Source organism: Archocentrus centrarchus, chromosome 22, assembly GCF_007364275.1.
Source record: "Archocentrus centrarchus isolate MPI-CPG fArcCen1 chromosome 22, fArcCen1, whole genome shotgun sequence".
Taxonomy (NCBI): domain Eukaryota; kingdom Metazoa; phylum Chordata; class Actinopteri; order Cichliformes; family Cichlidae; genus Archocentrus; species Archocentrus centrarchus.
Window position 1 is genome coordinate 10,207,794 of NC_044367.1, and position 16,078 is coordinate 10,223,871.

The 16,078-nt window shown below is 41.1% G+C and overlaps 1 protein-coding gene across 1 annotated transcript in view; it reads right to left on the reverse strand.

Annotated features, from left to right (window-relative positions):
• Positions 1-16,078, reverse strand: part of LOC115772452 (latent-transforming growth factor beta-binding protein 2) — an 85,584-nt gene that overhangs the window by 55,011 nt on the left and 14,495 nt on the right. Inside the window, exon 3 of the mRNA XM_030718715.1 lies at positions 14,842-15,112. Coding sequence (XP_030574575.1) covers positions 14,842-15,112 — 271 coding nt within the window. The remainder of the gene's footprint in view (positions 1-14,841; positions 15,113-16,078) is intronic.

A 16,078-nucleotide genomic window follows, 5' to 3' on the forward strand; every position in this document is an offset into this window, starting at 1 on the left:
AAATAAGACCAATAAAAATGACTGGAAAAAAGTGAAAATAATAATAATAGTCGAGTAGTCCTCTGTCTTTCAGCAGCTGTTATCATCTGACGCTGCAGTTCTTTTCAATTCTACAAAGTTAGCATCTATTAGCTCTTTGTTTTTATTTCATTTTTTGTTGTTGTTTTTTAATACAACCCACAGTTTTAGTTTACTTTCACGCCGATCAGTGGCGCTGCCAGGAAATAACCACTGACCAAGCACCAAACAGGACAGACAACGTGATATTAATTGGTGAAGAGAGCAGATACTCACTGGCTTATTCAATTTACTAGGGACACACTTTCAACTGCTTGTCAAGGCAAATATCTAATCAACCAATCACGTGGCAGTGACTCAATGCATTTAACCATGTAGACATTATCAAGACAAACTGCTGAAGTTCAAAGCGAGCATCAGAAAGTGACTTTTGTTACTTAAACGTGACATGGCTGTTGGTGCCAGACAGGTTGGTCTGAGTATTTCAGAAACTGCTGATCCACTGGGATTTCTCTGCACAGCCATCCCCAGGGTTTACAGAGAATGGTCTGAAAAAGAGGAAAATATCCAGAGTGGCAGGTCTCTGGGAGAAAATGCCAGACAGAAGTCAAAGCAGACCTGCCAGAGTTGCTTCGAGCTGATAGGAAGGCAACAGTAACACAAACAACAAAAGTAACGCACATGTTGAACCTTGAAGCAGATGGGCTATAGCAGCAGAAGACCACACCGGATACCACTCCTGTCAGCTAAGAACAGGAAACTGAGGCTACAATCCACACAAGCTGACAAAAATTGGACCACAAAAGACCACTTGGTCATGAGTCTCGATTTCTGCTGTGAGATTCGGATGGTACTGTAGGATCAGAATTTGCTTTAAACAACATGAAAGCATGGATCCCTCCTGCCTTGTATCAGAGGATCAGGCTGCTGGTGGTGTATTTTCTTGACACATTTTGAGCCTCTTAGTACCACTGAGCATCATTTAAATGCCACAGGCTACATGAGTATTGTTGGTATGTCCATCTCTTTATGACCACAGTGTGCCCATCCTCTGATGGCTGGTTCGAGCAGGATAACTGCCATATCACAAATATCAAATCATCTCAAACTGGTTTCTTGATTGTGGCAATGAGTTCACTGTACTCAAACAGCCTCCACAGTCACCGGATCTCAATCCAATAGAGCACCTTTGGGATGTGGTGGAACGGGCGCTTTGCGTAGGGGATGTGCAGCCAAGAAATCTGCAACTGTGTGATGCTATCATGTCAATATGGACCAAAGTCTCTTGAGCAACGTTTCCAGCACCTTGTTGAATCTTTGCCACAAGGAATTAATGCAGTTTTGAAGGCAAAACAGGCCCAACCAGTGTAGAAATGAAGTGTAGAAACTAGCCATCGAGGAGTCAAACATTTGATTTCCCAAGAGTTGAGACCAGCTAAAAAAGAGTGTACTTACCTCACCCAGGCCTCCAGAAATGTGACTTCAGTTGAATCCTAGTTCTGCTTCATGTTATTTAAATAGTGAAGGTTTACAGGAACAGCTAATTCCCTTTCCCAAAAATCAGTACGTTTCCACAAGATGCAGTAAACCTGTACTGACACAAAGACTGGAAATGTCTTTGCTTTTCATATTGGGTGGCAGCTCCAACGCAAATCCAATGCAAGCTATAGAAGCGGGCAGTGGGTGGGCTTATGCTAAAGCATCAGTAATATGAAAATGTGCCAGAGATTCAATCAGATTTTCTGGTGAGATGTTTTTATAGCATGGGAAGGACCCCACCATCTCCCTAAAGCACAATTCAAGAACGTAACACGCAGACATGAAATTGGTAGTCATCAGATATTCCTCTCCAAAATAAGCACACATAATGTAATTTATGATTTCACTAGCAAGAGCCAAAATAGTGCAAGCAGTTGAAATCATGAAATGAAATCAGGTTATATCCATTTTATAGTTTAGACTCTTTATGCTGGTTCACGACCATACGGTGCAAAGCTTGTCTGAGGTAAGCACACAACATGAATTAATTCATGTTCAGAACATGTGCTCAATAATTATATTCAAAGAGAGAGAATGCATTCTGATAAATCTTGCTCCAAACACTTGATCAAAGCATCAGTTCATATCTGACACCAAAGGAAGCCTCCAATTAAGACATAAAGTAACTGTCAGTGTCCACCATCACTCATTATCATTCATTTCACATATATGGAAAGCAATTAGAGCTAAACCTCATCACATGTGAAGAAATTACAAATCAGACTGATGGCCAAGAATCTAAGCTGTGCATGAATCAACACCGCAAAGCTTCCAATACATTGCAAAAAGTATTCCTTGGCACTCAGCTTGCAACATACTGTATCTTTGAACTCATTCAATATGTGAATATTAGCTCTCACAAAGGCATGACAGGCAGCGTGAATGCTTGTTCCAGCCTTGTCAGGTCCAAATGAGTTGGAGAGGAGGCATTTTTGGAGCACAAACAATACATAGTCAAGCACTGTGAAAACAAGCCAATATCAAGAACTGGAGGACAGTCAAAAAGGCTGGAGATCCTCTAAATCAATGACATTTCCAAACATAATGCCAGGTGTACTTTGAAGTTTTCATGTTAACACTGTGATCTGTGGATGGGTGGGGACAAATGTGGATAAATTCAGTCACGTGGCTTTGTTTAAGCGCCAGGAAACTCCAACAGTGGTGGCTGGAAAAGCACCACTTCCAATCATCTTGTTCACCCCTAACATTCACACACACACACACACACACACACACACACACACACACACACACACACACACACACACACACACACACACACACACACACACACACACAGTGACCTAGATCTTCAAGAACTGTTTACACCTTAAACTATCTCTGTAGCCTACGCTGCATGACGAGGCCAGATCAGTGTTTATGTGAAGCACTGCACAGTAAAATATGGGCCACAGCTGATTCCTTCACTAACAGCTCTGTCTCTGTGGTGCTTTCATTTCACCTACTGTCTCCAAATCTCAAAGCTAAATAAAGCACACTTGTCAGTTTAATGTATTTCAGGCAGAAACACTTTTTTTCTGGGCTCGGGATGCTGAATACATTGGAAAGGTCAGCATTGTGTGATATTAAATGGTTTTTCACCAGCTCTTTCAGCACTTGAAGCTCAGCACATGTCCAACTTTTGGTAAAGCACATTTTTCATTTTGATTTGTTTGAGAATACCAAAGTGTGAAGGCATATGTAATGGCTTGAGTTGTTGACTTATAGTAGCTAATGCAGAAAATAGGTTGATATGAGGAGCTTGTCTGGTTGTTAGATGGAACCATTTGGCTTTGACCAGACTGTCAAAACAAGACAGTCTGACAGTAGGCAGAAGTGTCTGGCATAAGCATCCCAGTCTGGGTCAGTGGCTCTCAGCCTTGTCATTTTGTCCAGTTTGAGTTTTCTTTCTCTGGAATGGGACATAACCTCTAGAGTGATGATTGGCAAATCTCTGAATCCATCAGCAGGTTGAAAACCAATCAACAGGAGTCACTCAATAACGCTAAGGAAAATCAAATCATTATTCTTTTTATTTAAACAAAACGTTAAATAGCTCCATTTACCGCTTTCCAACATGGAACGTCAGCCAAAACCCTTATTACATAAGAACGGAACATAATTAGGGCAATTTGAAGCCTACTTGTTAAATGGGGGAAATAAATGATGGTCTTCAAAGACCAAGTGTAAATCAGAGTTTACTCACATCCATCTCGTTCAGAGGAAGCGTTAAACACTGTTGTTCAGTTCAAAAGTTGTGTTTGGATATGCATATCATCACTCAAACTAGAGGGAAAAGCACAAATCTGGAAAAAAAAAATGTGCAAACAGCAGCTGAAACAATGAAAACCTTGTACTGCTCAAGCACTGCAAACACTGCTGTTGGCAACAAAGAAAAGAGAAGATTTATGAGTGTATTTGGGACATGCACTTTCGCAGTCAAAGAGGGAGCACTGTGAACTGTACAGAGCACTTTGCAAAGGGGTACGAAAAGTTTTGGATATAACGAAGTATGCTGGCCATATTCCAAAGCTTTCCAGAGTTTCCTGGTAGGTGGCAAAGTAATGCTTAAGAGATCTGAACCCAGAAAGAATTAACCATGCAACTAACAAAAAAGCAAAAGCCAAAAACCCTCTACTTTTCGTAAGAAGCACTATTAAACCAAATCTTCGAAACAGACAGAAATCATCTATCTTCAAGCACAATATTTTAGAACTGAGAATGTCAGCAAAGATATTTTTCAGCAAAATCTCTACAACAGATGGTGTTCCGCATTACACAGACTAAAGCCTGCGGACAAGGAGGGAGAGTGTAGACTGTTGAAACTAGTCCCAGGAGGTGTTATTCAAGAACATTAGCAAAGACATACACACTTGACTCTTGTTCGTGTTTTGCTATTCAAATCCCAACAGCATTGTGAATCCATGTGATGGTCAAAGACTTTAACTACAATGTAGCAAGGAAAATAGAAAATATTCCAGATTAGCAGGAACGATCCTGGAAGGATGGCTAGGATTCCTGTTGCCAACTATGACTTGTTCACTTCAGAATTTGATTTAGTAAAATCTGAGCTTTTGTATCTGATATTTGATAAGAAATTAATTACTCATTGGATATTTTAAGTCTATTTTGTTTTTGCTTTGAAATGATAGCCTTTTATTTCCCACATTTGATCTACCTCTCAGTCTGTCCACCACCCCCCCACCCACCCCCCCAAGGAAAATGGGGGGGACTGAGATTTTGGTCTCTCTTAACAGCCTTGGTGTATTTTAGGAGGTGAAAGAAATCTTGAAACAGAATTTATTCTTTCTTACCAACCCACTCAATGCACCAAGCCATCTGTACCACCAGTGGTCAAAACCTCACTGTGGTCACACATCTCATTCCTCAGACTTTATGGAGAACGCTCTCATCCATTCATCACTCACCACTGAGCTCCCTGTGTGTTTCTTTCAATAAAACCCTGAGGTCTGATCCTAAGCATGCACCAATAAATATAATATCCAACCCCAAGGACACTTTCATTTTATTGTTGTTGTGTGCTCCTCATAGCAACAAGGTCATGCAGTGACATAGTGGTAAAGTTTGTGTTCAGTGAAACTTCAGAAATAACTCAACACCAGCCTCTGTCACATTAAAATCTTACCCTAAATTACAGCTTTTTTGTGAATGTTTAATGTCGGGTAGTAAATGTTTTAACCTCCAGAGTCTTGGCTTTTGTCGCAGCTTGTTTTGCAGGATAATCATGAAGCTTGCACACATTTTTACAATTTCTGAGTCTTAGATTAAACAAATATCTCAACATTTCAGAATGCATGCTCTACCTGCGCCTCGACTAAGCTACAATTGTGCTGCACAGGCAAGAGAGTGGTACCAGTCTTCTCATTTAACTTGTGGCAAGAAAGAAAATTAAGAATTTTTCCAAATTTCTGCACTCTTTCTCCGAAGAGCAACCTCTTATACGAAAACGATCAAATTCTTACTGAGTGCTCCTTTGAGATTTAATTTAAATGTGCCAGTAGTGCCAGTGGTCAAAAGGAAAACACCTAGTAACTGAAACATGTGCACTGCTTTAACGATAAGCTCCTCTCTACTAAAACAAGTTTTTCTAGTATACGTGGCCACATAAGGCCAAACATCAGTGAGCAATTAAGGCCCAGTCTTTCTTTGATAACATCTCTAGTCATTATGACTTGGATAATTGTGGGTCCTGGCAGAATATTTCCCCTTGTGAAAATATGGGTGTGTCTAAGGGCTTATCGCACCAGCTATGGAGGCTGGATTAAATCATGTTCTCTCTGTCTGGACAGCCTTCCAGGAATCCCACTAGTAGCAGCCAGAGCCTGGGTGAAATGAGTTACAATGGAGCTGGATTGATTCAGAAAGCTTTTTATTCTCCCCAAGGGGAAGAGTCTTATATTAGTCCAGCAACTGGGCCTAGTGCACTATGGAAAGCAAAAAAAAAAAAAAAAAAGTCTTGAGAAATCGACTGAGCAAAGACTGTTATTTGGATCAGCCTGAGTGCTATGCAGACAAATGAAGAGATGAAGTTCCACTTAATTTTATAGGTATAACTTCCCCCACCGTCTGCATGAAAATAGATTTTCTGTAAATCTGACCTCACTGAGGTTTGCCGACATTACACGATCAAAACATATGACTCCTGCTGTCTGCTCAAACGCAGCGCAAGCTAACACCTGTGAAATAATCACCTTCCTTTTTAAACTTTTTTTGACGGTAGCAGAGTCAATCAGCCAAGTTTTCACCTCAGCATTTAGACAGCAGGGTTTTCAAGCTAAAAGAAATCCAGGAAGCCCTGAATCTGGATAAAAGAAAATCAGTGTGGTTGCTGTGGTTCAGGGGCCAGAACCAAACCGCCTGCAGGCCTGGGGAGCTGAGAAGCCATTCAATATTCTCCCGTTTATTGTAGTTGCTCTGATCATTAGCTTAGTAAAATGCCGCAAGACAGGTCAGCAGGAAGAGCCATTACCAAGTGCTGACTGAGGCTATATGTGTTGGTCAGAGTCATATGTCAAACTGCTTTCACAATAAGCCAAAAAGGTTTTCCATTTAGCAAAGTGATTAAGCAAATTTTTGAATAGGTATGTAATGCTAGTGTGAAAAGAGATCTAGCACAGGCTTACAGAGTACACGGAACAGCACCGCAGACGTGAAGAAGACCTGCTTTTAGAGGTCGACTTGTATAGCTTCAAACTTTTGGAGGTCTACTTCATCCTCCGGGGAACCCACAGGAACCCAACATCCTGACATCTGAATGGATTAACTGGTCCCATGCATAGCCATACCGCTAATTCATGCTTTCAGCACCATGCCCCATATCTGGGAGACTGAGGCTGATTGATGCTATCTCCATCTGCCTCGGTGGCGGAGCTGGAGGCCGGAGAGCATTCCAGGACAGGCGTGCTTCTTTCTTTCTATAAATGCTGTTCAGTATTTGTTCGTCCGACAGCTGCATCTGCACAGTCCAGCTTGATGAGGTGGATTTGGCCACGGACACAGAGCCCGCTGGCACAGCGACTCAGAGAGTGTGTTTCAGATGGGGTTTTAGGAGAGGTGGGATGGGGGGAGAAAGACATATCTGTCCCATGCTGAGCGCTGAGTTCTCTATGGTCCTTTGTTCCCTCTGGCCTAGCAGGAAGCCAAACACTCATGGGACTCGTTTGGCTCTGTGTTAGTAGGAAAAAAAAAAAAACACCAACTCTTCCTGGCCGGGCTCTGTTAGTATTGTTGTGTGTTAAAATTGCTCACATCCAGTGATCTAGAGTACATTTAAACACATATATTAGAAAGTGTAATAACACATGGTTAATCAGTCTTTACTAGTTCATGTTAAGAAGAATTTATCATTTCCTTTTCTGTCATGTGAAGGGTTCACCTAAGGACAGGGCAGCCCCCATTGCTCCACTCTGCCACATTAATGTTAAAGCCACAGTTGCAGAGGTACACAGGGACCCCCTGCATCCTCCATTACCACATCAAATACTATAAAACTACGACAGATGATGTTCAGCCATACTCAAGGAAGCCCTGTGCCATTCATAAATTAAAAAAGCTCACCAGGGACTGAGGTCAGGGCACATGTCATGTTTGCAACACCAGCACAAAATACTGTATAAACAAGCAGAAAGCCAGTGAACCTGACCCCACACAATTTCACTGCACGCTGGGACATAAATTAGGCCTCTAGACATGCGGTCATACGCCTGGTTTAGAAAAGAGCCCCATTCAGAGGGGCGCAGCACACACAACCTGTGGGAATTAACTTTTGCCTCTTCCCTCTACTTTAACCCAACTTCCTGTGCAACTCCTCTTGTTTTTGTGGGCATCCAAAAAAAAAAAAAAAAAGAGGATGATTCTATACAGTTTCTCTTTGAGTTGCAAAGCAGACTGCCAGGTGGTACAGTCAGAAAAGTTTCCCAGGCTGAACCTTCAGATATACATTTCAGTCATAAGAAAACACTTATCTGATCAAAGTTATACGTTTCAAGAGGAATATGTGATGTAAAGCTAATGTGGGATTTGGGCTGCTCTTAATTTATTATCCTCTCAACTCAGTTAAAGTAACAGAGACTCGCTGAGCGAATATCCACTCCCGCCTTTCTGTGTTTAAGCTCTTTGTTTCTCTTGCTCTTGATACCTGAAATTCCTCAGCGAGCATTATGATCATTGTTCCTTCAAACATTGGCGATAATAGTAAAACAATATTTCAGTGCAGGTGCAGAGCACACCTAGGGGATTTTGACAGGTCCCGGCAGCGCTGGTGGTGTGGTTTGTCTGGAGTGGGAGTGAAAGCAACCAGTGATCCATGATTAACATGGAAAACTCCCACTATAACCACAATTTCCTCTGAGAAATGGCCGTGTGGCTATGTACAAAGCCTTGAGTCAACAAGCCACATAACCGCCAGCCTTATTAGTCACCAGGAAAATGGTGGGGCCGATATAAGCAGAGAGCCTGTCCTGAATACTGGGTGTTTTTATTATTTCAAATATGAATGAACTGCATGTGAAAAACTTTAAACACAAAAACGGTGTCGAAGACACAATGATCCAACTTCACTTCATCTAGTACAGCAAGTGAGGTACCTGCAATCAGAGTGGTATTTAAACCCAAATATATATTTTACATATATTTATATTCATGTTGTATAGTTTATGCACATCAAAATGAATATCAGACTTACTGTATTTTACATTGTATATTTATTTTAATGGACAGTTTTACCACATTACATTGTATTGCTGCTGCAATCATTAAATCTAATCAGTGTTCAATTTGTTTTTCAATAAAGTGGTATGACCACATTGTCTGTCTTTGAACAGCAAGGTTTAAAGTTCATTGTAACAGTCACATTATCCAAGATCTTCACTAATTTGGCACACATGACCCTGAAAAGGACAAATGGAAGAGGATGGATGGATGGATGGATGGATGGATGCTAAACCATTCAAAAGTGTCTGGACAGGGACACAGCTTTCATAATTTTGGTTCTGTGTGCCACCACAATTTGAAATGAAACAATCAAAAAGCAACTGAAATGTTGACTTTTAACTGTAATTTAGGGGGTTGATTTATTTTTTCTTGCATTAAACAGTAACAGTAAACCAAAAAGAGGGAAACTCTACCTTAAGTCTGGAAAACTGCCTCTTCTCCAGTATCAGTGTGCAATACCTTTACTTCTAGATTTTGAGGTTTTAAATTATTTTTTTTTATCTGGATTAAAAGAAAAGCATTTAATATCATCTCATGTACAGAGTTTACCACTGATGCAACAGCAAAATGGTTCTGCATTCAAGCCCTTCAGGGGCCTTCTTTCTACCTGTGTCTGGTGGGCTTCTCTTCCACAGTTTAAATACATGCGAGGTTAATTGGTTTGCACCTTTGTAAAAGGTTTGCTATTGTACATGTCACTGAGGTACAAAACCTCATGTTACAAATCTGTGAAGGGTACACTGACAGTAACTTAGAGGGCACCACCCCAGTGACAAGCTGTTGTACCACTAAAGGTACAATGCTGCACTTTTTCTGAAAGTGGGCCACCAGCATATTAGTGTGAAAGACATCAGTTTAGTCATCACACTGACTTGAAGCCTAGTCTAAGGATAACTTGAATTATATGGGCTATGAATTGCAGCTTTGTTATCTATGTAGCTGCTGACACAAGCCCTGAGTCAGATCATGTAACAGACCAGAGACAGATGACCTTTAGAGGGGTAACCTGCATACAGCACACATCCTGCTCTACCCAGCTCTGTTTCCTGCAGAATACTGATGTCAGAGAACAGCAAGGCAGTGGAGATTATATGAAAGACTCATAGGCGGTGGCGGTGGTGAACACGCCCTCTATGCGTTAGCACAGTTTGAGCTTAGCTAGGCATATTCACCATTGGCACTGACCTTCACACTTGGAGCCAATTTGGAGGCCTGTGATCTACAGGATCTCATGCTGACAGGGACAAACTTTTTCATTACAGCTCAGCACAGACATTATAGGAAACACTGCAAGGTAGTGAGATGGATTTTTTTCTACAGGTCAGAGGGAGGAAACAGTTATTGGTTTGCCAGTTGCATATAGGACGTGCCGAATTTTAAGTTTTATAGTTAATCCCACAAAACAGGCAGTTGGGACATTTGGGACACAGCCGAAAGGGTCAGAGGGGAGGCAGAAGACTGAAGACAGGAATACAGGAGGAGGGAGTATGACAAGGAGTTGTGCTTCCATGTCCCACAATCCCACAGCAAAGGGGGCTCCTCATATGTTTTGTCCATCCCACCAAGACTTTTATTTTATGCTGTCAAACATAAATTCATTCAGTGGGGGTATTCATGGAGAAGCTTATTCTCAGATACCCCCCTCCCTGCAAAAAAAAAAAAGAAAAAAAAGAAAAAGGATGGCGATGGACACTTTTCTCAATAGAAGTATTTTCCACCATGGATGAGACCAATGTGGATAAAGAAGGAGTTACTGAATGTGCTGGACTTTTTAGATTAAAAAAATGGATGCAGATTCAACATAAAGACACTTAGCATGTATAATGCTGGCTAGCATGGCTGGCTGTACAGATGTTGGATCTAACTAAGCAAGCAAAAATGACACCTGCCACACAGACTGACACACAAGCACTGATAAGCACATTATTTGGCTTAGCTAGGCCTAACATCTGTACAGGTAATTGAAAATAAACAATTTTCACAAAGTGAGCTAATAATGAGGAATTAATTGTGTTTTCTTCTAAACAGGGAAAAAAAAAAAAAAAAAAAAAAAAAACCTTGATGCAAGCTTAGAAATTACCAAAAAAAGGGCTGTGACAGGCAGCAAGAAATCAGATGAAACGATATACATGTGACCCATGCATGAGCCTGGGAGCGGACTATAGAGGTAACAAATTAATATGGCTTGTGTAGTAGGAATGCATAGATTGTTACTCTGAACCACCTGGGAAGAAAACTGTTTGGAAAAAGGGCGAGCAGTTTCAAAAATCTAAAAACCACAGGACCTAAAGAGTGCCGAAGAGGAAAAACAAGCCTCGGTGTGAGGAGCTTTGAAAGCTAGCAAGCAGTCACTGCAGCTCTCTATATGGTCAGCATGTTGTTAGACGATTCTTGTGTGACATTTTTGGCCAGTTCTTAACAAAAGGTTGACTGAAGTCTTGTAAGATGAGCTCAATAATCTCCTGAATCTTGCAAGAATCTAGCTGCCTCAAAGGTGAGAATACCTCCAGAGCAACGTTTGACTCTTTCAACCTTGAGTAATATTACATTATAACATTATGCTAAGGTATTTTGAATCCTAACACAAATTATTTTAGACGGTGCTAACTGCAAGACTTGTTTCTATGATGATGATATGCATAACATTGCTCAAATAAGGCCTCAGTCACACAGGCCTAGAGATCTGTTGGTAAACATCTGGCAACCTCCATTCGCTAGGGAAAAATGTGTATTCCCTGAGCGGTTGCAAGTGGTTGCTGGCAATCACTGTGAAACTGAATGCTAAAGGCCCATTCATACAGGCCTAGAGACCAGTCAGTGATCCCCTGGCAACAACCCATCACTAGGGCAAAGTGAGTATTCTGCAGCCGGTTGGCGAGTGGTTTGCAGACAAGTCGGCGTCTTCCATACAAACTATGGGCAATGTGCTAGGAACCATAGCAATCACAAAGGGTTTTGGTGCAGCACCCTCTTTACAGCCAGCAACCGCTCACCAACTGGGTGGGGAATACACATTTTTCCCCAGCAACAGGAAGTTGGCAGGAGTTTGCCAACTGGTCTCTAGGCCAGTGTGACTAAGGCCTAAGTAATTCCATATTCTCTTGTTTATTATATAACACATTTAAAAATATCTAGTACCAGTGGAAAACCAAAGCAAATAAATATTTTAGTTAAGTGCTGACACAGTAATTTGTTTCATACAATAGCAGCTTGCAAGATGATGTTGCAATCTCCTCTATTTGGTTATTGAGTACATAGTTGAGGAAAAGCACTCTGTAACAAACTTACCAAACCACAATATGAATTTTGGTTACTCAATGCCTAGTCAAAAAAAACAAAAAGGACGCTCGAGTCCAGACACACAAGTTTTAGATGCTGGCCTGCTGAAAACTGAGGAAAGTATCAGATTCTTAGAGATGTTGACAAACCTCAGCCGCAGACACTACACTTTCCCTGTCTGCCGCCTCTTGACGTGTGCATGTAGTTGGGTTTCAAAGCTGAATATTGACTGGACAGTTAAAAGGCCAAGCAGCATGTCTGGACAGAAGAATTACAACAGATTAAACTGCAGTCCATCCTGGAATTTTATGTTACCTTGTTAGCTTTTTTCTTATTATCATTGTTTTTGTTCTTTCCCTCCTCGTTTGACTCATTCCTTCTCTACACTATGTCTTGCTCTTGGCGCCACTTGACAGGCAGGGTTAGTAACAGGGTGCTGCTGACATAACAAGCCAAGCCTGCTCCAGGAAAGATATATATATATATAGTACCTCACACCTTCTCTAGCAGAAAAACTAAAGGAGACTAGCTTGATGCTGCATGTACTGGGAAGCTGCTATCTGAGTATATAAGTGGGGGCAAGGCCAGCATGATCCATCTCAGCCTGAACATCTGTCCTCCCTACTCCACTCTTCTTACTCTTTCATTGAGCCTTGGCACCGGTCCTTCTAGCTTACTCTCACTCTCTGTGACCTCACATTGCTCGCGCTTTCCTGGCTTTGAAAACAGTGGAACCTCAGCCTGATATATGAAACCAAGACTTGCATCGACCACTTCTCCAGGGGGAACACTGTTCCACCTCTAAAAGATCAGTCTAGGCTGAGAATGCAGAAAATTTGCAGCAGTTCACAAGGGCCGAGCTTTAAACGTGAATTATACAAGCACTCAAATAGCTTCCTGGAAGTGTTCAGAGTCAAGTATTCTAATAACTATTTGATTAATGTTTAAATGAAGACATTTTACAGTGTTGGCAGAAGCGTTTATTCTGCTCAGAAAACGACAGAGAAACATGTCGGTCACAACAACTAATACTTGGAAAAATGCCCCCCCCCCCCCCCCCCCCACCCCCTTTAAACTTAATAGCACTTCTTACAAGCAGTTAGTCAGCTTCAGCAGAAACATGACAGTGAAGAAGTCATAGCTGGGGTATTTTGTGATTCAGAAACACTGTCTGCTTCTTACAATGTTGAACCTGCAGCCGAGTCTCACTATTTATCCCAGATCAGTGACTCAGGGCGAAAATATGTCCTGTGAGTCAAGAACAAAGAAAACATATGCATAGCAACTGTGCAATCTTCAGAAGTCTTGTATTGATTAAAAGATTTACTATGAGTTCAAGATAATTGTTTTAGGAAGGAGGATGTGAAAAAAAAATCTCTTTTATGAGCCATCTGCCAAAACATTTAGTTGAGTTTTATTGTGCTACCACAAACACATGGATAGTTCATCGAGCATAATTCCACGATACCAGAAAAAAAAGCCCAAAATGACACAAGACCCTCACAATTAGCAGGAAGAACACCATAAATGTCAGACGTAATTGAATTAATTCAGTGGTTTGGTGGAGAGAAACTGGCCAAAAAATGTAAATGATGACCTCAGTGCCCAAACAAATTATGGCACTAACGCCGACTCTGAGCGGATTAGAAAGGCATTGGGCCTGAGCCCAAAGTGGAGCACAATTTGAAAAGATAAGTCTGAAGCTGTAAGCAATAAAAATCCATCAAAATTATTCCCGGAAACAATTACTCCATTTCAACATCACTGATCAAAAATATGGCTCTAGTCATGGTAAAGTGATTAATCAAACCAAAATGTCTTTTCCAACAAGATTGGAACTAAAACAGTCAGTCGTCCAAGCCAAGAAACTATTAAGCCTGTCTGATTAGCAGTCTTTGGAGAATTTGCTGAATGCACTGTGAAAGAGGCCTTCATCTGAGCAATTATTAGTTGGATACTTTATAGTCACTAAGTTATTCCAATAAATCCAAGAACAAACTCAAATGGTGAAAGCCTAAAGAAAGGAAAGAATCTTCCTGCACTATTTTCAGAGTAAACATCATGGGTTAATACTTCTGTCTGGTAGGCCATGTTAGATTTTCCTACATTTTACAGATTTAACTTAATACTTTTCAATGCAAGGCAGCAAATTCTTACTTGCTTTAATTGATATTTATTCTACTTAGAGTGTATTAAGGATTTAACATATGAGCCCAGTCATCTGGCTTGATTTATTGCAATGGTATACATATCCAGCACTGAAGTGATGGGAATGAGCTACTGTTTGTTCACAAGCCTTTAGATCAATTCTAATAGCGCAACGTGTTGATTTGTTTTCTGTTAGCCTGCCTGCATGATAGTAATTGTAGCTAAAATAAATATCTCTTTGTGCAAAACCACAAGTGCCGCATACTAACATACATTCAACAAATTGAACAGAAATATCTGATGGGCTCAAAATTGACATTAAAACAGCCACAACTGTGCTTGCAGGCATGACTTGATAGCACAATTTCGCCATTTCTGAATAAAAGTGCTGACTTGCAGTCTTGGTTAATAACCTGCAACTGTAATTCACTGTGATATGAAATGGAATGCTAACCTTGGCTTGAGTAAATGTAGGCTAATTCTTGTGTGTTAGCTGTTCGCTTGCTATCTCTGAGTAGTACCTACCGTATGTCACCACTTTTCTGGTGTGACAGACCTCAAAGCTATTGGCAAAGCTATGAGGCTACTTCTGCCTAAAATAAGAAGAGTTAGGTGATCACTTACGCAGTGTGGATGGGCTGTTTGGTAGCCGTAGGTTGTGTGGTCTTGGTCTTGGTGGTCTCAGCGGCATGCTTTTCTGAGGGCCTTCTCTGTGGTTGGTCTTTCTGGAAGGGGTTGGTGCCAGGTTGAATGCGCCTCAGGGCGCCTCCATCACGGATGTACACCTGTTCTGGAGCCACCTCTTCACAACGGGGGCCCTGGAAGCCTGAGCGGCATACGCAGGTATGTGGTCGGCTGCAGGAGCCACGGTTTTGGCAGGGGGGCTGACAGTCAGCTGAAGAGAAACCACAGATGGAGATCAAGTTATCAGCAGGTCAAGTTAAAGCATGTGCCCCCCGTGCATGAAAGGGCAGAAGCAGAAAAGGCTTTCCCTGAACACAAGGGTCCACTTTAAATTGATTCAATCAAGGGGCCATTAGTTTCACTTTTTAACCATGTTGCTCCTTTTCATTCAACAGAGAGCCTGCAGGGGCTGTCAGGTTCAATTTCTCTTATGTCTTTAGCTGCTCTGTTTAGTCTAAATGTATATAATCACTTACATTAGACCCTCATCCAATTTCTCTCTGAGGTAAAGCCTTTAAGACATGTTCATGGCTCACTCAAGCGATGCTGGTATTTCTCTATACAAAGGTTTCCTAAAAAGACCTTTTGTCTCTGGTCTAGAGTCCAGAGTGTGCTTTCGCTACAGCTGGTGCAAAAAGATAAAAAAAGTAAGCAGCCATAAAAAATTTTAAAAAATGAGCAAATGGGAAAAACTATACAGGAGGCCAACTGCAAATATCTGACACTTCATCAAAGAAATGTCTTGCAAAGCTGTATCCTTTATTTGAAAAACAAACTAAATCTGATGGGACTTACCGTACTTAAAAGATGAATGTGTGCATAATATTTATCAATAGTCTGCAAATACACAGTACTGAGGTTATTTCATGGTCATGGAAAAATAAGCTATGTCACTCTAAAAGCCCACCCATGTCCTCTCATCACAGTCCAGACACTTCAAATACTGGAAAACACTGGCACGCAATTTAAAGGAGAGTCTGACTGATACTGGGGCTGATGTTGATATCAATTTTCAGCAAGTAAAAAATTCTGATAATGATTTATCAGGCAATATTCTTGACCTACATACATCCATTACTGTGCAAAAGTCTCAACCACCCCTAATTTCTTTATATTTTCCAATAAAAATGGGAAATAGTTGCAGAGACTGATTGACACATGGGCAAGCATAAATGGA